We start from the raw sequence: 27,115 nt of genomic DNA, 5'->3' as shown, positions 1-27,115 counted from the left end.
AGACTATGACAACAACTACAGATGACGATGACGGACGACAGACGCAAAGAGATGAGAAAATCTCACTAGGCCCTTTTGGCCAGGTGAGCTAAAAAGCTTTATGTATGGTGCCATAAATTGCATTACATTTAAAAAAATAGTTTCTGTTTCTTGAATTCTTTACAATAAAAGTCAAAAGACAAATCTTTATATCTTCACAACTGAATGTATATATTAGAGCTTATCTTTCATATAGAAAACAATATCAAAAGAGGAACGGAAGATACCAAAGGGACAGTCAAACCCATAAATCTAAAACAAACTGACAACGCCATATTAAAATGCCATAAGGATTTAGTTGAGCATACTTCAACACACATACTCAGACAGATGGACATAGAGAGTTTTGCCGTATTGACCATAACTTTTAGGAATTTTCAGTTATTTTCAACCATGTAATTGATATTGCTTTGAAACTGTTTTGAGCACCACTGATTTGTCTTATGTAGACGAAACAATCATTTGCAGCACTAAAGTATATGCCTAGTTCCTTTTGTGAATTTTTACAACCACTGGGTCCATGCCACTGCTTTATGGACGTTTCGTCTAGGAGGATAGCACTAGCCCAATAGTCATCACTGATCAAGTGACATGACATTTTGACTCTTAATAAACTGTTGATACAAAGTTTAAAATATTCAAATCACTAAGTTTTTTCTACTAAATTGCCTAAGATGTATTAGGCACAACATTTTGAAGTTTTTAATTTATTAATATTCTTTAAATCTGTTATTGATTTGAAATTTCAAATGTTTTTGTTCCAGCACAACTGGTGAGTATAACGTAAACGATATGTGCCTTTGGCATACCAAATTATAAGTCTCGTATCTTTAATCGATTTTTCGTTAGAACAATTCAATACCAATAGACAATCTTCGTATTTCAATATTAGGGAAATCTATCAAATGAAAGTTAGTTTACCTAATTTGAATTCACTTATAAACTGTTGCTTAATACATTTCATTTCCTCTTTAGAAACTTGTTTGTCCATTATTTCTTTTAGTTGGTCTGTGTACAACGTTGTTGGTTTATTATGTAAATCGAATCTTCCCACAAGATCAACAATTATAATGTAAAACTCATTAAAACGTATATCATCAAGTGTGAATTTCTTCGAGTGTTGTAGGTCATTCCGTAAAAGTCGTATGCGTTCAATATCATCTCCAATAGCTATGTCTGCAACCTGAATATTCTGCCATGTTCCTCCCCATCGATTACTAGGAATGTTCTTATTAAGATTTCTGTGTGCCTTGTACAAGTACGTTATATCACAATCACTCCTATGAGGCAGGTGAGGTTTATCTGACCTCAATAGATCATATAAAACATCAGCAAGAATATTCAGCACAATCATCCCCATCTTTGCAAAATTGATCTCCCCCTTTGAAAACTGAAAAAAATAAATCAAACGCTTAATAAGAAGTGATATAAAATATGTACAGGACTAAACCTAGATAAAGTCTGAGCATTTACAAATAATTTATTTAAACTATGTTAAATCTTCAAAATAAAAAAGCACCACACAAATCCTCATCATCAATATTGAGTTGAAATATAAAGTAAGAAGATATTAAAATTCACATCAGTTTAATGACCACTTGAAATTGACTAATCTCAGAGATTTAATTTTTGACTATTGTAGTAAAAGATAATTTTACTTCCCTACTATACTGACTATCCATTACTTGATTAAGTTTTCATATAAATATGTAGGCGTACCCTCCGTAATCACTTAGAAACAAATTATACAATCTTTATTTGTTGCAACTTTGAACTTTGAAACATTGTAATTAAATCAAATTGCCCGTAATTACCTTATCCCTACCTCGAGCTCCTTACTGTTACACAATACCGAATGGCATTACGCCACAAGTTATCGTTTCTGCTGTTAAAAACAACCATGAAATTGATGGCAAATGTAAATCCTGATGTTTTATAACAACTTACAATAAATTAAACAAACAATTTGTCCACAGTCTGGTATAAAATAGTTGAAAGATAAATGTTTCTATATGTCAAATTTGGAAATATGTATATGATTATATATTAAAATGTACCTTCATTTTAGCCTCGCTTTTTATACATTTCGTATTCAATCACAAAAGACATTTTTTTATAGATGCGGTGCAAATGAAAGATCAAAAATGGAAAAAAATCACATAAATGTCTCGCCTGTTTTACTTATCATTGAATTTATGTTGAAAGTCTGTACCATGAAGATTTTACCACAAAAATCACATAAACATAACATTATCAATGTTCTATGATAATGAGGTCATGGTCAGATGAATCAGGCAAGACAGACATGTACACCTTACAATCATTTATTACACCACATATAGTTGTCTTGTTGCTTATAGTATCTGAAAAAAAGTAAAATCAATACTGAACTCCGAGGAAAATCAAATCGTAAAGTCCCTAATCAAATGGCAAAATCAAATGGCAAAACACATCAAACGAATGAACATCAACTGTCATATTCCTGACATGGTACAGGCATTTTCAAATGTAGAAAATGGTGGACTGAACCTGGTTTTATAGCACTAAACCTCTCACTTATATGACAGTCGTATCAAACTGATAGACTGACAAAATTACGAAAATGTATTATTGACCTTATGAACCATGAAAATAAGGTCAAGGTCAGATAATGATGATAATACCTGCCAGACAGACATGTACACCTAACAATTATTTCATACACCAAATATATCTGACCTATTACTTTGAGCATTTCCAAAACTGACTTAAAACACTAAAACTTAACGTTGACCAATGGACCATGAATATGAGGTCAAGGTCAGATGAAACCTGCCAGACTGACATGCACCCCTAACAATCATACATACACCAAACAAAAGTTGATCTATTGCTTATAGTATTTGAAAAACTGACCAAATCACAAAAAACTTAGCATTTACCAATGCACAATGAAAACGAGGTCAAGATCAGCTGATACCTGCCAGACAGACATGTACCCATAACAGTCATTCCATACACCACATATATTTATCTTACTGCTTATTGTGTTTGAGAAACTGACCTAATCATGTAAAAAGTAAAATCACAAAAATACTGAACTTACAGGAAAATCAATTCGGAAAGTCCATAATCACATGGCAAAATGATTAATCAAATAACAAAACGCATCAAAAACGAATGGACAAGAACTGTCATATTCCTGACTTGGTACAGGCATTTTTAAATGTAGAAAATGGTTGATTAAACCTGGTTTTATAGCGCTAACCCTCTCACTTTGATGACAGTCTCATCAAATTCCGTTATATTCACATTGATGCGTTAACTAAACAGACACAATAAATAAAATAGTCAAAATATGGGTACATCAGTCATCATCATATTACAATTTTAAAAGGAACAATTTAACAGAACACAAATCATCTATCTACAAACACATTCATTGGTGTGTGTGTCTGACGTCAGAAAGTTTTATACGTCACATAAATTTGTCGTTCAATGTTCATACAAACAATTTTAAAATTTACATAGGCAATGTTAGCATTTAGGGTAAAAAAAATCAAAAGTATGTAAGAAAAAATTTCAGAAACAGACCGAGATTGAAAAGAGTCCAAAAGCTATATATAGAATTTATAAAAATCCACAAATAGTTAATTCCACTATGCGATTGAATGATTTTGACGTTTATGGTTCAACGTTTATGGTAAATTTAACCTTGATCACTAATCCATGAAATGAGGTCGAGGTCAGGTGAATCCTGCCTGTCGGACAAATAGACTTTCCACCTTCTTAAATATAAAGCTTTACACAAATAGTTTACGCCGCTGTCGCCTGTGTACAAACTTAAGTAACCATATGTAACCTCAAGTTTAAAAAATATTCTAAAGCAACACCAAATAAAAAAATAATGGTGCTTTGTAACACCCAAGATATAGGTTTATGATCAAGCATTGTTTTACTGCAATGAAATGTAGGATTAATTTCCTACATCTGTCAAATTCAAGGGAATATTTTTGTCTACCCTTTTTCGTATGCAACCGGATGTGACGTACTATGAGTTGGTGGTATCATACCTATAAGTTTTTACGGCTTATTCATTAGGACTACATTTGTTTAGCTTCTACTTCTGAATTATGTACCTGGTCACACATTTATACCGTACAAAGTGTACTGTATTTAGAATGTGTATATAATTTTCACACAAAACAGAATCTTTAACCTTTTCCGACGGGTTGATCAAATGTGTCAACATTTTTGTTGTTGTTCAAAATTGTATTGTATCATGCATGAAACATTTCCCACTGGACGTTAATCAACCGTCAATCAATCAATTCAGTGTATTCTTTTACATGACTGCTAATACTTTATCATGTTTTGAAGCACTTGTTATTTATGCATGTGGCATTATTTTCAACTTTGTCTAGCTTGGTTGAAGATTCAGTTATGATAATCTAAATGTTTAAGGTCGAAAGAAGAATGCTTTATTAAATCTTAGTATATTACTAAACCCAACATGGGAACGAAAATACCATTACAAGTACCATTCTGATATCGTTACATATTTTTTTCAATACCTCCGAGTAAAAATCTGGATTCCCTAACACCACACGTTTTCTGACAAACAACTCACTTTTCAAACAGTTACAGACATAGAGATTTGTTCAACCAGAAACTGGGAACAGATGTTGGGTCAAGTAGGATAAAAGAGGGACGAAAGATACCAAAGGAAAACGGTACTGTAGTTCAATAGGAAGAACAGAGGAATAAATCGATTTAAATCAAGAAGTAAAATTGTTTATATGTACATAAGTTGACAGACTAAAAAGGCGACAGGTTGACACTAGAAAGTCGACAAGTAGAAAAGTTGACAGGTTGACAAGTGTTAAGGTCGACAGGTTGGAAGGTCGACAGGTTGACAAGTGGTATAAAGATTAACAGGTCGACAGGTTGACAGGTTTAATTTTACAACTAAACAAGTAAATAGGTTTAAAAAAAATCATAAATTAACAAGTTGACAATCTGATAAAAATAAACTGCTTACTATTGCTTTGTTTTCTTTTGGAATAATATTCATTAAGTCTGGACTTATAACTGTCAACCTGTCGACCTGTGGAACTGTCAATCTGTCCGCTATCAATTTTTTTTATTATTTTAATTCTCGACATCAAATTGTCAACCTATCGTAGAATTGCAGAAGGAAGATTTTTAATCCGGCTTAGCATTACTGATCTTTATTTACATCATTTTTATCGTTTTGCTAATTTAAGAAACTAATTACCTTCATATATTTTGAATTGTAATAACTTTGCTTATTCCATTTTCCTTTTTCTCACCAAAACATATCCTTCATTGTCCATAGTTGAAGCCATCAACGAAGTCATTTAATAAAGGTATTGTGGCAAATTCGTAAAACGGGCATCCATTAGAACAGCCAAAAATTGGACGACGATTTTAGAACAATTAATTGATTTTGAATAGTATTGTATTGTGACGTCAGATTTAGACATTGATTTGAAGAACGGATGTTGATTTAAGACAATCTGAGTCTTACATATATACTTTTTCTATGATTAAGCAATATCAGACAGACAGACAGACAATAAATACAAGATATTCATTTTCCTTTTCGCCACTAAAGAATTTGTCCTCTGACAGTTTTATGACGCCAAAATTAAACCTTTTAAATTGCGTATTGAGGGAGTCAAGATTGACAATTCACTTGCTGGTCACTTATCTGTCTGATTTTGAATTTCAAACACCAATGTTTTTTTTCAATTTTGATAACATACAAAAGAAATTAGCTGTTGGCATTTTAGGTATTGAACAAATTAAATCAGCATTAACATTTTGTTTAGTTTAATATGAAAAAGGGTAACTTGTTTCATTTGAGTATCAATTAAAAAAGAACAGACTTGATTTACAATTCCCTTTTGTAGCAAGTTTGGTTACCCGGTCAAAAGTGAGCTTAAAACCTCTCTGATATATTAATGTCTTGGAATACAAATTCAATCCCTTTTGGATCAACAAAATATGAAACCTGTAAAAAGTAAAATAACAAAAATACCGAACTACGAGGAAAATTCAATACAGAAAGACATTAATCAAATGGCAAAATCAAATGCTCAATCACATCAAACGAATGGAAAACAACTTTCATATTCCTGACTTTGTATATGCATTTTATTAAGTGGAAAATGGTGGATTGAACCTGGTTTTATAGCTAGCTATACCTCTCACTTGTATGACAGTCGCACAACATTCCATTATGTCGACAACAATGTGGGAACAAAACAAACAGACATAAAAGGTAAAAATGTCAAAAATTGGGGTACAGCAGTCAACCTTGTGTTAAAATCTCAATCACTATAACAACAAACAAATATGTAACAAAGAAACACATACAGGCATATATAGACAGAGCACATTAGCAAACATGAATAAACCTCGATTGAAGATCGATTGCACAAATGTTTAACTTGTATTGAGTTACAGCGAGAAATTCCTGCACTCAGAGAAGTGCATCATGTTAACCCAGAGGCGGGCTTCAGCTGGCCACTAAAGAACTAGAGGCTCTAAAGAGCCTGTGTCGCTCACCTTGGTCTATGTGAATATTAAACAAAGGAAGCAGATGGATTCATGACAAAACTGTGTTTTGGTGATGGTGATGTGTTTGTACATCTTACTTTTCTGAACATTCTTGCTGCTTACAATTATCTCTATTTATAATGAACTTGGCCAAGTAGTTTCAGTGGAAAATGTTAGTAAAAATTTACAAATTTTATGAAAATTGTTAAAAATTGACATTAAAGGACAATAACTCCTTAGGGAGTCAATTGACCATTTCAGTCATTTGACTTATTTGTAAATCTTACTTTGCTGAACATTATTGCTGTTAACAGTTTATCTTTATCTATAACAGTATTCTAGATGATAACCAAAAACGGCAAAATGTCCTTAAAATTACCAATTCAGGGGCAGCAACCCAACAAAAATTTCAGGACAAATAGATCTTGACCTTTTAAACAATTTTATTTTTTAAAAGTTTGGATAAATTTGGCCCGGTAGTTTCAGAGGAGAAGATTTTTGAAAATTTCCTTAAAATTACCAATTTAGGGGCTAGTGGCAGCAACGGGTTGTCCGTTTCATCTGAAAATTTCAGGGCAGATAGATCTTGACCTGATGAACAATTTTACCCTTTGTCAGATTTGCTCTAAATGCTTTGGTTTTTGAGTTATAAGCCAAAAACTGCATTTTACCCCTATGTTCTATTTTTAGCCATGACGGCCATCTTTGTTGGTTGGCCGGGTCACCGGACACATTAGTATCAGAGGAGAAAATTTTTGTAAAAGTTAACAACGACAACGGACGACGGGCCAGGTCATCTAAAATTGAGTAATAGTTCAGTGAAAATGGACGTCATACGTAAACTACAACACATATAAATGAACTAAAATTAAACCAGATGCTCTGCAGGGCGCAGCTTTATACGACCGCAGAGGTTGAACCCTGAACGGTCGGGGCAAGTATGGACACAACATTCAAGCTGGATTCAGCTTTAAATTTGGATTGTGATTAAATAGTTGACACAGCATAGGTTTCCGACACAGAATGAATGTGGTCTAATGAACTTAAAATATTTTTTTTTGCCTTTGAGCAATTCACTATGCTGTTGAATATTAATCCTCTCAAAAAAATGTTTGAAGAAATTTTCTTTTTATTTATGAAATCTGAAATGAGAAAAATTTAGACCTCCCCCCCCCCCCATTTTTTTTCACATCCCCCTTTTCCTTTTTCCAAAACTGATCTCAATTCAAATTTCTAATGGAGTTTGCAACAATAAATACGCATTTAAATACATAAAAAAATATTAAAATGTAAAAAAAGTGCTTGTAATCACTAAATGTTAAAGATTGTTTTAATTTATTAGTTGGTAGTAAAAGTGAATATACATTTAATATTGTATAAAACAATGATTTAAGTTGATTCAACTACTATTCTGGACAACGAAAGATAACTCCAATTGAAAATTTCTTGCTATCGCCCAATATTGTGCAATTAGATATTTCTTGCCATTGCGCAATACTGTGCAATTGAAAACATTTGCTATTGAACAATACTGTGCAATTGAAAATTTCTTGCTATTGCACAATACTGTGCAATTGAAGATTTCTTGCTATTGCTGAATACTGTGCAATTGAAAATTAGTTGCTATTGCACAATACTTAATCTAATAATTTTGGATCCTGATTTGAACCAACTTGTAAACTGGGCCCAAATCATCAAAAATCTAAGTACATGTTTAGATTCAGCATATCAAAAAAGCCCAAGAATTCAATTTTTGTTAAAATCAAACTTATTTAATTTTGGACCCTTTGGACTTTAATGTAGACCAATTTGAAAACGGGACCAAAAATTAAGAATCTATATACACAGTTAGAATTGGCATATCAAAGAACCCCAATTATTCAATTTTTGATGAAATCAAACAAAGTTTAATTTTGGACCCCGATTTGGACCAACTTGAAAACTGGGCCAATAATCAAAAATTTAAGTACATTTTTAGATAAAGCATATCAAAGAACCCCAAGCATTCAATTATTGTTAAAATCAAACTAAGTTTAATTTTGGACCCTTTGGACCTTAATGCAGACCAATTTGAAAACGGGACCAAAAAATAAGAATCTGCATACACAGTCAGATTTTGCATATCACAGAACCCCAATTATTAAATTTTTGATGAAATCAAATAAAGTTCAATTTTGGACCCTTTGGGCCCCTTATTCCTAAACTGTTTGGACCGAAACTCCCAAAATCAAACCCAACCTTCCTTTTATGGTCATAAACCTTGTACTTAAATTTCATAGATTTCTATTCACTTATACTAAAGTTATGGTGCAAAAACCAAGAATAATGCTTATTTTGGCCCCTTTTTGGCCCCTTTTTCCTAAACTGTTGGGACCTCAACTCCCAAAATCAATCCCAACCTTCTTTTTGTGGTCATAAACCTTGTGTTTAAATTTCATTGATTTCTATTTACTCATACTAAAGTTATTGTGCGAAAACCAAGAATAATGCTTATTTGGGCCCTTTTTTGGCCTCATATTCCTAAACTGTTTGGACATCAACTCCCAAAATCAATCCCAACCTTTCTTTTGCAGTCATAAACCTTGTATCAAAATTTCATAGATTTCTATTTACTTTAACTAAAGTTATAGTGCGAAAACCAAGACAATGCTTATTTGGGCCCTTTTTGGCCCCTAATTCCTTCAATGTTGGGACCAAAACTCCCAAAATCAATCCTAACCTTCCTTTTGTGGTCATAAACCTTGTGTTAAAATTTCATAGATTTCTACTCATTTTTACTAAAGTTAGAGTGTGAAAACTAAAAGTATTCGGACGACGACAACGATGACGACGCAGCCAACGTATACCAATATACGACCAATTCAATTTTTGCGGTTGTATCAAAACATATAAAGACTAACACAGGCCAGAGGCTCCTAACTTGGGACAGGCGCTAAAATGTGGCAGGGTTAAACATGTTTTGTGAGACCTCAACCTCCCCTTTTCACCTCTAGCCAATGTTATTGTAGAACAAGCCAATCACAAATCATTCAGTTCCATAACATGCAAGCAATCAAAATATTATTGTATTGTTTTGAACATTAGTAGTTCTGGTAAACTTTGTTGTCATCATCATCATCATCATCATATCTATTTCTGTCAACTTAATAAATCCAATCTTCTAATACTATAGATACTGTGTCCTTACATCAGGCAATGCAATTACATCGTTCAAACTCGTTTTAAACAATTTTATTTTTTAAAAGTTTGGATAAATTTGGCCCGGTAGTTTCAGAGGAGAAGATTTTTGAAAATTTCCTTAAAATTACCAATTTAGGGGCTAGTGGCAGCAACGGGTTGTCCGTTTCATCTGAAAATTTCAGGGCAGATAGATCTTGACCTGATGAACAATTTTACCCTTTGTCAGATTTGCTCTAAATGCTTTGGTTTTTGAGTTATAAGCCAAAAACTGCATTTTACCCCTATGTTCTATTTTTAGCCATGACGGCCATCTTTGTTGGTTGGCCGGGTCACCGGACACATTAGTATCAGAGGAGAAAATTTTTGTAAAAGTTAACAACGACAACGGACGACGGGCCAGGTCATCTAAAATTGAGTAATAGTTCAGTGAAAATGGACGTCATACGTAAACTACAACACATATAAATGAACTAAAATTAAACCAGATGCTCTGCAGGGCGCAGCTTTATACGACCGCAGAGGTTGAACCCTGAACGGTCGGGGCAAGTATGGACACAACATTCAAGCTGGATTCAGCTCTAAATTTGGATTGTGATTAAATAGTTGACACAGCATAGGTTTCCGACACAGAATGAATGTGGTCTAATGAACTTAAAATATTTTTTTTTGCCTTTGAACAATTCACTATGCTGTTGAATATTAATCCTCTCAAAAAAATGTTTGAAGAAATTTTCTTTTTATTTATGAAATCTGAAATGAGAAAAATTTAGACCTCCCCCCCCCCCCCCATTTTTTTTCACATCCCCCTTTTCCTTTTTCCAAAACTGATCTCAATTCAAATTTCTAATGGAGTTTGCAACAATAAATACGCATTTAAATACATAAAAAAATATTAAAATGTAAAAAAAGTGCTTGTAATCACTAAATGTTAAAGATTGTTTTAATTTATTAGTTGGTAGTAAAAGTGAATATACATTTAATATTGTATAAAACAATGATTTAAGTTGATTCAACTACTATTCTGGACAACGAAAGATAACTCCAATTGAAAATTTCTTGCTATCGCCCAATATTGTGCAATTAGATATTTCTTGCCATTGCGCAATACTGTGCAATTGAAAACATTTGCTATTGAACAATACTGTGCAATTGAAAATTTCTTGCTATTGCACAATACTGTGCAATTGAAGATTTCTTGCTATTGCTGAATACTGTGCAATTGAAAATTAGTTGCTATTGCACAATACTTAATCTAATAATTTTGGATCCTGATTTGAACCAACTTGTAAACTGGGCCCAAATCATCAAAAATCTAAGTACATGTTTAGATTCAGCATATCAAAAAAGCCCAAGAATTCAATTTTTGTTAAAATCAAACTTATTTAATTTTGGACCCTTTGGACTTTAATGTAGACCAATTTGAAAACGGGACCAAAAATTAAGAATCTATATACACAGTTAGAATTGGCATATCAAAGAACCCCAATTATTCAATTTTTGATGAAATCAAACAAAGTTTAATTTTGGACCCCGATTTGGACCAACTTGAAAACTGGGCCAATAATCAAAAATTTTAAGTACATTTTTAGATAAAGCATATCAAAGAACCCCAAGCATTCAATTTTTGTTAAAATCAAACTAAGTTTAATTTTGGACCCTTTGGACCTTAATGCAGACCAATTTGAAAACGGGACCAAAAAATAAGAATCTGCATACACAGTCAGATTTTGCATATCACAGAACCCCAATTATTAAATTTTTGATGAAATCAAATAAAGTTCAATTTTGGACCCTTTGGGCCCCTTATTCCTAAACTGTTTGGACCGAAACTCCCAAAATCAAACCCAACCTTCCTTTTATGGTCATAAACCTTGTACTTAAATTTCATAGATTTCTATTCACTTATACTAAAGTTATGGTGCAAAAACCAAGAATAATGCTTATTTTGGCCCCTTTTTGGCCCCTTTTTCCTAAACTGTTGGGACCTCAACTCCCAAAATCAATCCCAACCTTCTTTTTGTGGTCATAAACCTTGTGTTTAAATTTCATTGATTTCTATTTACTCATACTAAAGTTATTGTGCGAAAACCAAGAATAATGCTTATTTGGGCCCTTTTTTGGCCTCATATTCCTAAACTGTTTGGACATCAACTCCCAAAATCAATCCCAACCTTTCTTTTGCAGTCATAAACCTTGTATCAAAATTTCATAGATTTCTATTTACTTTAACTAAAGTTATAGTGCGAAAACCAAGACAATGCTTATTTGGGCCCTTTTTGGCCCCTAATTCCTTCAATGTTGGGACCAAAACTCCCAAAATCAATCCTAACCTTCCTTTTGTGGTCATAAACCTTGTGTTAAAATTTCATAGATTTCTACTCATTTTTACTAAAGTTAGAGTGTGAAAACTAAAAGTATTCGGACGACGACAACGATGACGACGCAGCCAACGTATACCAATATACGACCAATTCAATTTTTGCGGTTGTATCAAAACATAGAAAGACTAACACAGGCCAGAGGCTCCTAACTTGGGACAGGCGCTAAAATGTGGCAGGGTTAAACATGTTTTGTGAGACCTCAACCTCCCCTTTTCACCTCTAGCCAATGTTATTGTAGAACAAGCCAATCACAAATCATTCAGTTCCATAACATGCAAGCAATCAAAATATTATTGTATTGTTTTGAACATTAGTAGTTCTGGTAAACTTTGTTGTCATCATCATCATCATCATATCTATTTCTGTCAACTTAATAAATCCAATCTTCTAATACTATAGATACTGTGTCCTTACATCAGGCAATGCAATTACATCGTTCAAACTTTTGAAAGTGTGAACTAATCTGACAAAACCAGAATATCCAAAAAGTTCTTTATAACAGAGAACATCAAAGTATTTCAGAACCATTGTACTCAAAACTTGGACACAAGATCTTTCAATCATCGTGAAATAAGCCATGAAAGATCACCAAATAACTCTTGATAGATCTTTTAAATATCTTTAAATACTGGTTCTATTTTGATCTACATACCCCAGTCAAACTGCCTGTTCTAGTTGACTCTTCAGTTACATCTGAAAATGCTTGCATACCAGCTTGCAAGGAGCAACGTATCTACAAAGTAAAATGTTTATTGGAAATCAAAATTGATTGCGTTTACCTAACGAAAAGTGTACAAGATGTGGATTTCGTTTTTGTAAAGATATAATATATAAATGCTTGTTGACATATAATAAATGAAAACAACATTTTATGCAATTAATTCGTAAAAAAAACACTTTTTGTTGGATATACCTTCATCAGGAATACTCAAAGCTAAATATTTGAAAGCCATAAATGTATTAGAAACTAAACATTTGAAAAACTATATGACCAAACAAGACCCTAAAAATAATAGTCAAATTCATCTAAGGTCAACTTTGTAGGTCACAGAGTTGAAACCTTAGTTTCTTAATAAATTCTAAATTTAATAAACTGTTAAAGTCATATTAAACCTCAAATTTAAAAAAAAATGATGCATATGTTTTTTTATAACTAAATGGATAGTTTTCATTATAAAACTTATGTAAATATACTTTTTTGTGAAGAAATTTCTTTAATTTGTCCACATTGAGAAGATTTTCTAATTGCTTGCTTCCAGGAAGCGATTGGCTGACATATTTTCCGTATGCAAGTTGACCTTAGTGTGACCCTTCTCGTAAAAATCTGGTGAAATATGTGATTTTACATGTTAAAACGTGCTCAATATCCATGTTTCTTTGTTGATTGTTAACTATGAGGTGACAATCGATAAACTACGGCTTCAAAACACGACAATTAACATGATTAAGTAGCTGCCATTTTTTTCACCTCATAACAGACAAAGAGAAAAAAATTGACAATTATACTATCTATTTGCATAAAAAACAAGAAGTAATTGTTACGAATAGTTATCAAAAGTACCAGGATTATAATTTTATACGCCAGACGCGCGTTTCGTCTACATAAGACTCATCAGTGACGCTCAGATCAAAATAGTTAAAAAGCCGAATAAATACAAAGTTGAAGAGCATTGAGGATCCAAAATTCCAAAAAGTTGTGCCAAATACGGCTAAGGTTATCTACTCCTGGGGTAAGAAAATCCTTAGTTTTTCGAAAAATTCAAAGTTTTGTAAACAGAAAATTTATAAAAATGACCATATAATTGATATTCATGTCAACACCGAAGTGCTGCCTACTGGGCTGGTGATACCCTCGGGGACGAAACGTCCACCAGCAGTGGCATCGACCCAGTGGTGTAAATAGTTATCAAAAGTACCAGGATTATAATTTTATACGCCAGACGCGCGTTTCGTCTACATAAGACTCATCAGTGACGCTCAGATCAAAATAGTTAAAAAGCCGAATAAATACAAAGTTGAAGAGCATTGAGGATCCAAAATTCCAAAAAGTTGTGCCAAATACGGCTAAGTCTAATACGAAGTCTCCCAAACAAAGCTCCCATAACTCGCCATTCATATGGTCCCATATTCATTTGATTTGATTTTTTGTCTATACAAGAATATATATGGCTTAGGGGTTAGGATCTCCCCTATTTACAAGTATTCAAACAGGAGGGGTTGGTGGTGAACCCCACGTACTTAACCTACATTTCATGTGATTTGTTTTATGGTCCCTAACAAGAATGTATATGGTTTAGGGGTGGGTATGTTGACCGTTTACATGTTTTCAAACAAAAGGGGTTGGGGTGACCCCCTAAGGACCTCCCTTTCATTTTATTTCATCTGTTTAATTTTCCCCTACAAGAATATATATGGTTAAGGGGAAGGGATCTTGACCGTTTACAAGATAATAGCTCATTCTCAAATTGAATGGAGTGGGGATGACTCCCGGGGACTTCCCTTTAATTTCATTTGATTAGTTTTATTGTCCCATACAATAATATATATGGTTTAGGGGTGGGCATGTTGACCGTTTACAAGTTTTCAAACAAGAGGGGATTGGGTGACCCCATAGGGACTTCCCGTCTATATCATTTCACTTGCTTTATTGTCCCCTACAAGAATATATATGGTTTAGGGGTGAGGATCTGGACCGTTTACAAGATAATAGCACATTCTCAAATTAAACGGGGTGGGGATGACCCCCAGTGACTTCCGTTTAATTTTATTAGATTTGTTTAATCGTCCCATTCAAGAATATATATGGTTTAGGGGTGGGAATAACAAGATAACAGCATATTCTCAAATTGAAGGGGATGGGAATGACCACACAGGGACTCCCCCTATATTTCATGTGATTTGTTTTATTGTCCTATCATCATTTCTGAAGACTGCATGTATCTATCACTTACAGTTTTCAAGTTCTATTCATTTAAAATTTTTAGAACATAAATCCCATAGGGTTCTATAGTAAACCCCTCCCTCTGTTCCCCCCAAAAAATACCCCTCAACAGACCCCAATGCACAAACGAAAGATTAATGGCTCACCTAGACATATTAGTCTACCAATCTATGAAACCCTAAGTAAATCTGACAAGCGGTTTTGGAGAACCAGTCACATGTTTCATATGACTTTAACACAGAGATATATGTCTCATCTTATTGCTAGTTTGATGGTAAAATGTATATGCTGAAATCAAAATAGCAATACTTATTTATTCCAAACATGTAAGTTCTGCAAAATATTCAAAATCAATGAACAATGACTGAATGTACACTCACAGTATCATTTTAAAATACTTGGTTACTGCACTTTTTCTCTGAGTTCTTGTTATTTCTAAGTATGTCCTCTGAAGACAGTTTAAAATAAACAGCTGCGCCATGAGCGCATGATACGCCTGACGTCTTGTGTGGAAGTTTTATACAATAATCATTAATAGTTTCTGATAAAGTTTTAAGCAATAACCATTTATTGTTTTTGAAACCTGGCGGGACATGTGGAAACAGACCCAGACCCCCCCCCCCCCCCCCCCCACCCACCCTGTTTTTTTACAAATATCACTAAAATAAAATTTGAATCGAACCAAAAAGTATACAGATCTTTAGATTAATATAAAAAAGAAGTGTGTACAGTTTCAAGCAATAATCATTAATGGTTTTTAAGATACGGCGCGACATGTAAAAAAAAACCTCCCCTTTTTTACAAAATACTCAATAACTCAATAGTAAAATTTTGAGTCATCACCAAAAATTATACAGATCTTTATATCAATATAACAAAGAAGTGTGTAAAGTTTTAAGCAATAATCATAAATCGTTTTTGAGATACGGCACGACATGTAAAGAAACCCTCCCCATTTTTACAAAATACTTAATAACTCAAAAATGAAATTTTGAATCATCACAAAAAGTATACAGATCTTTAGATTAATATAACAAAGAAGTGTGTACAGTTTTAAGCAATAATCATACATTGTTTTTGAGATACTGCGCGACATCTACAAAACTCCTCCCCCTTTTTTACAAAATACTCAATCACTCAAAAATTAAATTTTGAATCATCACCAAAAAGTATACAGATATTAAGATTAATATAACTAAGAAGTGTGTAAAGTTTTAAGCAATAATCAAGAATCGTTTTTGAGATACGGTGCGACATGTGAAAAAAAACACACCCCTGTTTTGGTACTAAGTGCCGTAACTCAAAAAGTTTAAATCTTATTTTCATCAAAAAGTATACAGATCTTTTGACCATCATAAGAAACAACTATATTCAGTTTTAATAAAATTTAGTCGTTCTCAAGTTACGGTGCAACATGTTTACGCCGGACAGACGGACAGACGGACGGACGGACAGACAGACGGACAGACAGACGGACAGACAGACGGACAGACAGACGAACAGACAGACGGACACCGGACATTTGTATACCATTATACGTCCCGTCAAAATTTTGACAGGCGTATAAAAACTGGTGGAATTTTAGTTTACATTTTTGTACTGTTGCTGTAAAAATGTATATCCAGAACTATGACAACATATGACTAGCAACCTTTTTGTTTGTTTTGTCACTGGTCTTCCTTGAACTCAAAACATATACTGAGTGCAGTACCATTTTAAAGATATAAGTAGATATACTTGATTAAGGTCAAGAGATATGTCTCAGAAGAATTTTTTAACATGTTAGATATTTGGAGAGTGATTTTTTGTTCATAATTGTAATAAATCTGCAACATTAATAACTGAAAGGTTTTTTTTTAAAATAAATCAATCATAGCATGTTACCTTCGTCGACATTCTTGTTTTGTTCCTGGGGGGTTCTAGATGAGGATTTGAGTGTTCAGCATCATTAGAACAATGGAGAAACTGAAATGATATCCAAATAATAATAGTTAAGATCATCCGATATTTCAATGTCAACATATAAATCAGTCACAATGTAATGCTATTCAATCATTTGTTTTCTGTTTGGAAGATTTTTTTTTCTTTCTTTATCAATATGCATTGTCATTGGTGTCCTTAATTTGATATATCATAGTTGTTCAGCAATACCTCTTAATTTCTCATCGTCTATTTCTGATCTCACCTTACATGTAACTCTAAACTGTTGTGGCTATTCCCTCAAAGGTTTCATACATATGTCTCACTTTGCAAGATTATCTTACCAGACCAGATAATTGCAAACAAATTTGTTTAAAGGTATATTCTTTACTTACGCTTAGAGATTTCGTTTGTAAACCTGACCATTCATCCACGAACTTGTGTTTTTTTTTACATGTTTCACAGTAGTATTCTGTCATCTGCTCTCCATCAAAGTCATTGATACCTGTAACAAACTCTGGTTTTGTTAGACCACATTCCCACTTTTTTTCAAATTTTACATTTGACATGTTGAATCTCGTATGAATTATCTTTTCTAATTCCATCTCAACTAAGTCAGCGATGTCCTTGAACAACCCTCCTTCAATAACTTTCCCAAATTCTAAAACTTGTATCTGTATTGCATTTGGACATGTCGTTACCAGCAATTTTCTCAATTTCGTCTTATGTAACTCAAAGACCACAATGTTCCGGAAAATAGCAATCTGCATTTTCTTCTGATTTGATATACCGACTTGTGCTATAGCATACCTCCGGCTCAGTGATGCAATTAAATGATTCATAAGATGTGGTGGTAGAAACTTAAATTTGAAACACAACCAAGTGGACCTGTGATGAGTATCTTCTGGCACTTTAAACATTTGGTAGATGTCACACGGGCATTGTTCTTTTATCATACAGGGTACATAGTAACAATGGTTTTCATCAACATCCTCTGATTTGTTTGGATGTATAATTATATCAAATTTCTCCATAACTTTCAAGATAAAGTCTTTATGTTCATACAAAATTGTTGTTTCATTTTTAAATATATCTTCTAAAACTGCATTTTTTAATTTGCCTAGTTGAAAAAAATCATTCCATTCTTTTTGATTTCTGATATTAATTCGAAATTTCTGTGCTGTTACTATACATCTAAAAGCATCAGACAACCATTGTGTATCTAAAATGATATATTCGGATAGATCCTTGAAATACACTAAAGCTCTGAGTTCATGGTGAAATTTTAGAAACAATATCAGTTCTTCCTCACTTAAAGGCTCTGGTGTATTAGTTGAAATGTCTTTCATTTCATGATAAGAAATGATTGGTAACTCTTCTTTCTTTTTTTGAAGTCGTTGTTCCAGTTGAATGAATTTTAACGGATATTTTATGTTCCAGGTTCTCATTCCTCTGGCTAAATTTAAAATGTTCTGACGTATCTGCTGAAATACAATGCATTCATCGTCTTTATTGGAAATGAAGTATTCACACCTTAAATGACCACGTTCATCATCTGCTAGTTCATTGGTGTATTTTAACAGGCTTTCTTTGTATGCTTTTTCGACCTACAAAACATAATATTAGCATTCTTGGTATTTTGTGTGGTTTTCTATTGATAAGTTCTTAAAGAAGAATATTATACAAATGAATCTTTTGAAAATATCGCAAATATAAAAAAGAACATGTGGTATGATTGCCAATGAGATAACTGTTTTTGAAGCTCAATTTTAATAACATATTACAATAATACTTATAAAACACATAATAAAAGAATTAAAATAGAGAAAAATAGTCAACAAGTGACCGAACAAAACATTTTTTTTATTAAGGTAGATTATAGGTAAATATTTCTTTAAGGTAGATTATAGGTAAATATTTCTTAAGATAGAATTTTCTAAGACGTTGTCATAATGAAGTTTTAACTATGGTTCTTTTCATAATTATAATAAAAAGTATGGGTCACCGTGCTTTTTTCCAAGCTATGAGTCGTGTAAAATTGCTTGAATTTGGTTAGACTGTGAATGAATATTTGTGTGCATAAACAGATTTTTTAAATAAATTGTGTGAGAAGATAGGTTTCATAATACGTTTAAAAAAATAAAGAGAAAAATTGTGTCATCAAACTTGTTTTCTTGCTACAAGAACAAATATTAAGATTTCTTATCAAATCAGTATGTATGTTATACTAATGGAATTATCTCTCCTTTAAAAACACAAAGTTTGATATTTGTTTAAATATTTTAAGTTAGTATACCACCAAGTATTCTTTATCTAGATAAGAAATCTAACCAATAAATTGCAAATCTGTCTTCAATTTTGCAGATTTTGACAAATAACTAGACTGATTTTGTACACAGATTGTACAATCCAATATGTCGGTATAACATGAATCTACTCTAATTATTCTTTATATTATAATTTCATAGGCAAATGGCGTTTTCTGAAATAACTAGAAAATGCAAGGCACTCACTATTCACCGTACGGTCTACAACAATGAGCAAAGCCCATACCGCATAGTCAGCTATAAAATGTTCACATGTGCTGCAATCTCGTAGCCGATTTTCAGAAAAGGCAGATCTTGAATTATTGCTTCGGCACAATTTACAAAATATGTTTTATACCCTTAAAAGAGGGACGAAAGATACCAGAGGGACAGTCAAACTCATAAATCGAAAATAAACTGACAATACCATGGCTAAAAATGAAAGGGACAAACAGAAAAACAATAGTATGCATGACACAACATAGAAAACTACAGATTAACAACACGAACCCTACTTAAAAACGCAAACACTTCTTACATAAAATAATAAATCATTTAAAAGCAGAACAAACACAATACATGAAACAATAGCGAAGTGTCTTCATCTTTACAAATTTGTAAACATCATATACCGTTTCTGCTGCTGAGGCTTCTACAGCATCTTTCCATGTACCAACAATAACTATTGGTGGATCAAGATAACCTGACTTTGTCGTCTTGTCATCCGATATATTTCCCTCTTCCAGTCTACTGTAGCAATGTATTGAGTCAATCCAGAGTCGGAATAAAGCTACAAAGTCATAGTACAACAACTTCATATTATCATTTATTCAAGTATAATTGTATTGACATAAATATTAATTTCCTGTTACGACACTTTACATTTGTTTTCGAAAAACTAAGGAGTTTCTTATCCCAGGAATAGATTACCTTAGCCATATTTGACACAACATTTAGAATTTTGGGTCCTCAATACTCTTCAACTTTGTAATTGTTTGGCTTTATAACTATTTTGATCTGAGCGTCACTGATGAGACTTATGTAGACGAAACGTGCGTCTAGCGTATCAAATTATAAACCTGGTATCTTTGATATTTCATTAAGTAAGACTTTACCTTTAGAGTTCAGTATGTTTTTGCTTTTACTTTTTTGTTCATACTAAATCTAACATACCTGTTTTCATTATACATCAGACTCATCCGAATTTGACAAGATAAAACTTCTCAAAACCCTAACACTATAACTATAACTATCATTATAAGTATGTTTCGAAACAGTAAAATTGAGAACGGTTTATTATTGACATTTCTGAATGTTGATTAATCTGACAAATCTGCCACTTTTAAAATTGTATCAACGGAAGTAGCACATGTACTGGCTGATCTAGTACTATGTGGTTTATTTATAATTATGTGTACATCAGCCATTTGCAAAACAATTTTAACCCAACGTCCAAGAGTGCTATAGACTCATAAGAATATGTTTTTTACAGCTCAAGATTATTTTTTGAGTTTTCCGAAAACATGATTTTCTAACTAAGTACTCTGTTAGAAAATTTACAATACACATCCTTTTGTCCTAAATAAAAGCTGTCAACTCAATTGCTAGTAAATGCCTCCCTGGCTTCGAACATTTCAATAAACTTCTAACATCTATATAGATGTTACTATCTGTAACAGTTATGTCATCTAAATCTAAACTATGAATGGTTTGTAACGTTTGAACTGTTAACAAGTGTAACTGGCTTTATGATCAAACAGGAAAATATAACATATAAACTGGTGTCAATGTCTTTAAGCACGACTTCAACGTCCAATGTTCTCTGATATATTGGTAATGATGGCTCAATATTGAATATACCTTTGAGAACTTGCTTCATCATCGGCCATTGACCAACAATGTTCTCTTGATTTCAACACATAAATAAAGATACCATACTTCTGACAATTTTAATAGTACTGTTTCCTAAACCCTTTTTGATTTAACGAAGTTAAAAATTCTAGAACATTTTAATGATCGGCCGTAAATGAGTCAATTTTCCGTCTACTGCAAAATAACAACCAGCTCTTGCAATATGTCCTAGTTTGCGGTATTAAAATAATCCGATATTTCAAGCCATAAAAATGCAAAACGTAATCACCTATACAGGCTATACAGCATACCAGTCACCTATGATGTACTGATGGCACGGCACCCTAGACCCCAACTCAGAATTTCGTAGGAAAGTGGGTGAAACAAAGGGTAGTTTAATGTTGGTAAAAAGTCATATCTTTTCACGTACTAAGTCTGCTGTTCATTAAAAAAACGTAAACTATCACGTCACTTTTCTTTTTATTTATATTCTTGAATCCATCGGCATCTCCCATAATCATTGTTTTTCACTGTCGTGAGTTTTGCTGGATAGTAATTGAAAATACATGTGTGCTATCTCCTAATGCTAGTATGAATGATTGAAACCCTTGACGCTTACAAAATATTTGTCGCTTAAATATTGCTATCAATGTTAACAATGTTGATAGAAAATACAGAACAATCAGTATTTTAAGTTGAATATCACATATAACTCAAAGATCGAATTGAGGGTGATCATGGTGATAGGGCAAACTATCAAATGAATGACAAAGACACATATGCATTATACTCCTTTTAAATATATGAACTAATAACTATTTTGAAACTTCAATCAAGCTTTACATATCAACCCCTATTGTAGAAGCTAAATTGCAATAAACAAAACTTAGAATTACAACAGTCTGCTTGAGAACAAGAGTTTTGGTAAATGTATCTTTAAAGTCAAAAGAAACGAGTGATTGGTGAAAAATAATGCTTATCCAATACTTGAACCAATGCATGTATATATCATAAACTTAGTCCTCTGTGCACGATTTTATCATTATTTTCGCAAATATATCATATTATCGTCATTTTTTTCTCTCTCTGTTTGTTATGATTTAACAAATATGGCTGCTTATTAAATGCCGTGTGTTGAAGCCGAAGTTTACCGATTGTCACCTTATAGTAAACAAATCACAAAAAGCATGGGTATTGAGCATGTGTTTAACATGTATAATCAGATATTTGTTTATTTCAATGACAGATCCATGCGCATTGCGATCACCAGATTTTTACGAGGAGGCTTACGCTCGGGTCAGTATGCATACGGAAAATATGTGGGCGAATTGCTTCCTGGAGGAAAGCAATTAAAAATAAGTAAACTTCTTCTAAATGTGGACAAATTAAAGAATGTTCATCAGAAAAAAATATATGTTCATAATTTGTATAATGAAAACTATCCATTAAGATATAAAAAAACATATGCATATTTTTTTTATTAATTTGAGGTTTCTTATGACTTTAAAGCTGAGAAATCTGAAATCTAATCGTAAAACTAACTATTAATCAATATGACATATTACCTTGTGCATTAGAATCATCTGCTTCATTGAGTTTTGTTACAACAAGATACATTGCATCTTGGGACAAAAAGGTTTGATGTGTGTGGTAAAATTCTTCATCCCCTGCAAAATCCCATAGCAAAAATGTGGCATATTCCTCTTTGTCGTGTACATCAACTTTAGACTTAGCGGTTAGCATGGTTTCAAAATCCCTTGCTGCTTGTTCAGAGGATTGGCTGGACTGCTGAGGTGTTACTAGAGGTTCATCTAGAGGTTTTATTATTTTAGGTTCCATGGATACCGTCTCTGATTTCATTGATTCATCATAAGATATTGCTGGTCTTTTGTCCTTAATGGCCATGTGTGATTCTACTAGTTTTTCTTTAGCTGCCTTGTCGTGACGTTGTTCCTCATATTCTTTCAATAGTCTTCCAAGAGTTTCAGTTAATTCATATTTTTCTATCATTAAAAAGTAAAAATATAAGTTTATTTCTGAGTCAGTAGAAATAGGAAACGTTAAGGACAAAGGAATAAAAAAGCAATAAACTGTTACACAGTGGACTTTGTCTACCATAATATATTCAAACTTTAAAAATACAACTGAAAGGTGTACATAGTCAAAACAATAAAGGCGGTTTCTGTACTACCCTAATATATTCAAACTTTAAAAATACATCTGAAAGCTGCAAGAGAGGCAAAAGATACCAAAGGGAAAACAAGAAATTCGAAAACAAACTGAAAATGCCATAAAAAAGAAGAAAAAAAGCACAACATAGACAACTAAACTGAGCAACATGAACCCTACAAAAATCCAGGGGTGATCTACAGAAGGATAAGCATACCCCCCTGCTGCACATGTGGCAACCACCGTGATGCTTATGTAAGTACAAACCCTGGCGACAAGTAAAACTATCTCCAGAATGTCGAAGATACATCACTGGCAGAATCATTTTAATTCAGATTTCAGGTGCTCCAGAATTTTGTAAGATTATTTAAGAAATTGATTGGTTTGGTGAAAAACAAAACTTAATGCAAGTTCAAAGATACATACAAAAATCTAGGGCTATATAATTGCATACTGCTGTATATAAATACATGTATTTCAATAAGCATCAAAATTAAAGGTTACCTTTGATAGTTTTAAGATAATTATAGAAAAAACCAAAACATTGATTAACATTGTCATTTATAGTAAATAATTCAAATGAGTAGTTTTTCTGATACTTTTTTGTAGATATTTCTTTGCTGACAATTATTGCTATTAAACGGGTTTTTCTTCTATCGATTATAGTTTTCAATATCATATGTTAAAAAAAAACAACCAAAACCCAACAGCTTGTGTTCTCATATGGGTCAATGTGCATCAATCAACATTGCAGATTAGATGGATGGATAGATGGATGAATGGCTGTTTAATGTCCAGTGGCAAAAAGGTTCATATCCAGAACGAGAACGTGACTAAGTGATATGAAATATAAACCCTATTTTCTACTTGACTGACATGCTAAGCACTGACTCCAGTCTTTTCTCTTATCTTAAATGCTGCATGGTTTAGCGGAGAAGCAACAAATACCGATTTTAAAGTCTTGGGGGAACTTACTACTATGCCACTGAGGGGGGTTTGTAGTCTAACTAACTGTGAATATATTAATCATTTGTTTAATCTCAACACACAAAAAAGAGTAAAAATTATCATTTAAATGCACCAACTCATAATATAGGGTAGAGACAAACGATTTCAATAATTCAACTTATTTGTAGATATTGCCTTGTTCATCATTTTTGCCATCTAAAATCCGTTCTTTCTATCATATTAACAATATAATCGTAAAAGTCCTTATTTATGAGCAATACACCTATTAGTAGTCAGCTTCCACAATTATAATTGATAAAAAAGATCACGAAGTAGGTACACATTTAATTACTATAAAATAGAGGCAAAGGATACCAAAGGAATATTCAAACCCATGGCAAAAAAAAAACAATAAATAATTAAATAACAATATACACAATATACACAATATATCATAGAAAACTAAAGACTCGTCAACACAAACGCCACTGAACACTGGAGGCGATCTTAGGTGTTCAAGAAGGATATGCATAACTACTCTAAATATCAGCACAACAATGTTAAATCTGCATGAGTTTGAATCCCGGCGAGGGAATAACAAAAATTTGCTTCAGTAAATTTGCTTCTTTTAAAATTGTTAAGCTGATTTTTAGAGAAGTTCTGAATATGTCACTTGTTTAGACGTGCTTATGTAAAAATTTGCATAACAGTACTAATATAAGATGGTTGGTTTTATGTATAGAATTATATCTATATTGCATGTACAGCAAATAGACTAAGAATGATTGAGGCCAAGTTTGATTTCAATTGACTCAGTAGTTTTAGTGAAGAAGATGTTTGTGAATGTTTACAAATGATGCTGGATGCGAAGTAATGAAATTAAATCACTTGGTCTAGTGGGTCAGGCGGGGTTAAAATAAATAGAGGGGGTCTAGTTTAAATCTCATTAAATTAGCCATTTACTATAAATCACTCTATTACTGGGTCATTTTATAATTGTGTAAGAAACTAAAAGGAGGTAATGTTTTGGCCAAGTAGTCAGATGAGCTAACAAGAGTGCATACACTTAAATATCTAGCCTGCTTAATTGATAGGATTGTATTTGAAGTTGAATGCCTCAAAGATTAATGTCTTAATACATGTATTAAATTACATTAGCACAATAATAAATGATCCATTAAATAAGGTCAAGATTGGTTAAACCCAATCATATGGAGATGTACACCTTACAATTGTTCTATACATCCAATATAGTTGGCCCATCGGTTATCGTATCTAATAACAGACCTTATCACAATAAAATTCAATATTGACCAAAGAATTATGAAAAACTCAGATGAACCCTGCTCCAAAAAAAATGTTAGACCATATCTTGGTCAATTTCCCTAATGCGTCTAGAACTTTAAATAGAGCAAAAAAAATGTATGCAATGATATCTGACATGATGCTATTGTAGTAGTTGACTGAGCTTAAACATTTTAGTCCTGTTTTCAGAGGCAGGGCAGTAAACACTGAACCTGACATTAGCGTTTGCAGGGTTTGCTCTTCTCAATATTTAAAGTCACTGTTTGCTTGATCATAACTTGCAATTAATGAGAGGTGAGGAATACCAAAGGAACATTCAAACTCATAAGTCGAAAATAAACTGACAACAGTACACAACACACAACATCGAAAACTAAAGGCTGAGCAACACCAACTCCACCAATAATTTGGAGTGGTCTCAGGTGCTCCGAAACGGCAAGCAGATCCTGCTCCACATGTGGCACCCACCATCTTGCTTATATTAAAACAAACCCGGTGATAAATGTAACTCAGGTGGTAACATTAAGGAAAAAGGGCCGGGATTGTAGTTACAAAAATAGGAACAAATCCGTTGTCAACTAAGAAACAGATCTTCCATAATTGTTAACCAACTCCTCATGGCAGTCTCAAAATTTACAAAAGAACGATTTGAAATTCACCACTTGGAACTCTTGCAATAAGCCGGAAAATTAAAAACTGTAAATATTTTCTTTTTTAAGAGTTAACATCATACCATCTAACTTATTCCATATGCCATCATCAGACATTGCTTTGCATTTTATTTTGTGAATTTTGATTCCATTTGTACTGGTTACATCTGTAATGTCTTCACCAAACAATCTTCTAATCAATGATGTCTTTCCAGCGCCTTGTTTTCCAACAACTACTAAACGTATGTCCCTCTTTTTCTCAGACCCTGACTCGAGTAATTTTAAGTACAAATCAATAGATCTTTTGTCAGCCATTAATTTTATTTCAGTTGGAACTACATCATCTACAAAGATATGGTATAGAGTTTTTTCATAAAGAAGAACATTACAACTTCACTCTATTTTTAAAACTAAGTTTACACATTTCTCTAATTCTTACACGATTTGTCCTTTGCCTGACCTATTGCTTATTTTTATTCAAACCACCTAAAAAGGACAACTGCTTCTTGTCAACCTTTACATTTGGGTACAGACGTGCGACTGGGGTTTGATTAACACACCCAATTCATTTATAGATTTATGCTAAAATCCCTCCCCATTCATGCATTTCATAAGAAAATCACAACCCATTTATATACATTTTTAAGCTATCATGCATGCATGAGTCATCTTATCTTAAACCCATGGGATCCATGATTCATATTAAGAGATAAACAGATCAGAACACTGTTTTATAGACATCAGAACAGAAGATTAACATGTATGACCCATTGATATATAATAAATGCGGGCACCTTGATGTATTACCTCCGTAAAATAACACACCATTGATATATTTGACATTCCAAAAAAGTGACCCAT

At 32.9% G+C, this 27,115-nt stretch overlaps 1 protein-coding gene across 1 annotated transcript in view; it reads right to left on the bottom strand.

Moving 5' to 3' along the window:
• Positions 1–27,115, bottom strand: part of LOC134700478 (uncharacterized) — a 91,486-nt gene that overhangs the window by 3,590 nt on the left and 60,781 nt on the right. The window contains exons 5-11 of the mRNA XM_063561871.1: positions 26,338–26,598; positions 22,748–23,185; positions 19,964–20,121; positions 17,421–18,632; positions 16,990–17,070; positions 12,817–12,897; positions 961–1,429 (exon numbers count right to left, since the gene is read on the bottom strand). Coding sequence (XP_063417941.1) covers positions 961–1,429; positions 12,817–12,897; positions 16,990–17,070; positions 17,421–18,632; positions 19,964–20,121; positions 22,748–23,185; positions 26,338–26,598 — 2,700 coding nt within the window. The remainder of the gene's footprint in view (positions 1–960; positions 1,430–12,816; positions 12,898–16,989; positions 17,071–17,420; positions 18,633–19,963; positions 20,122–22,747; positions 23,186–26,337; positions 26,599–27,115) is intronic.

The sequence above is a fragment of the Mytilus trossulus genome, unplaced genomic scaffold (genome assembly GCF_036588685.1).
Source record: "Mytilus trossulus isolate FHL-02 unplaced genomic scaffold, PNRI_Mtr1.1.1.hap1 h1tg000158l__unscaffolded, whole genome shotgun sequence".
Classification (NCBI taxonomy): Eukaryota; Metazoa; Mollusca; class Bivalvia; order Mytilida; family Mytilidae; genus Mytilus; species Mytilus trossulus.
Note: the sequence above shows the minus strand (reverse complement) of the source record. Positions and strands in the feature narration are given on the sequence as shown.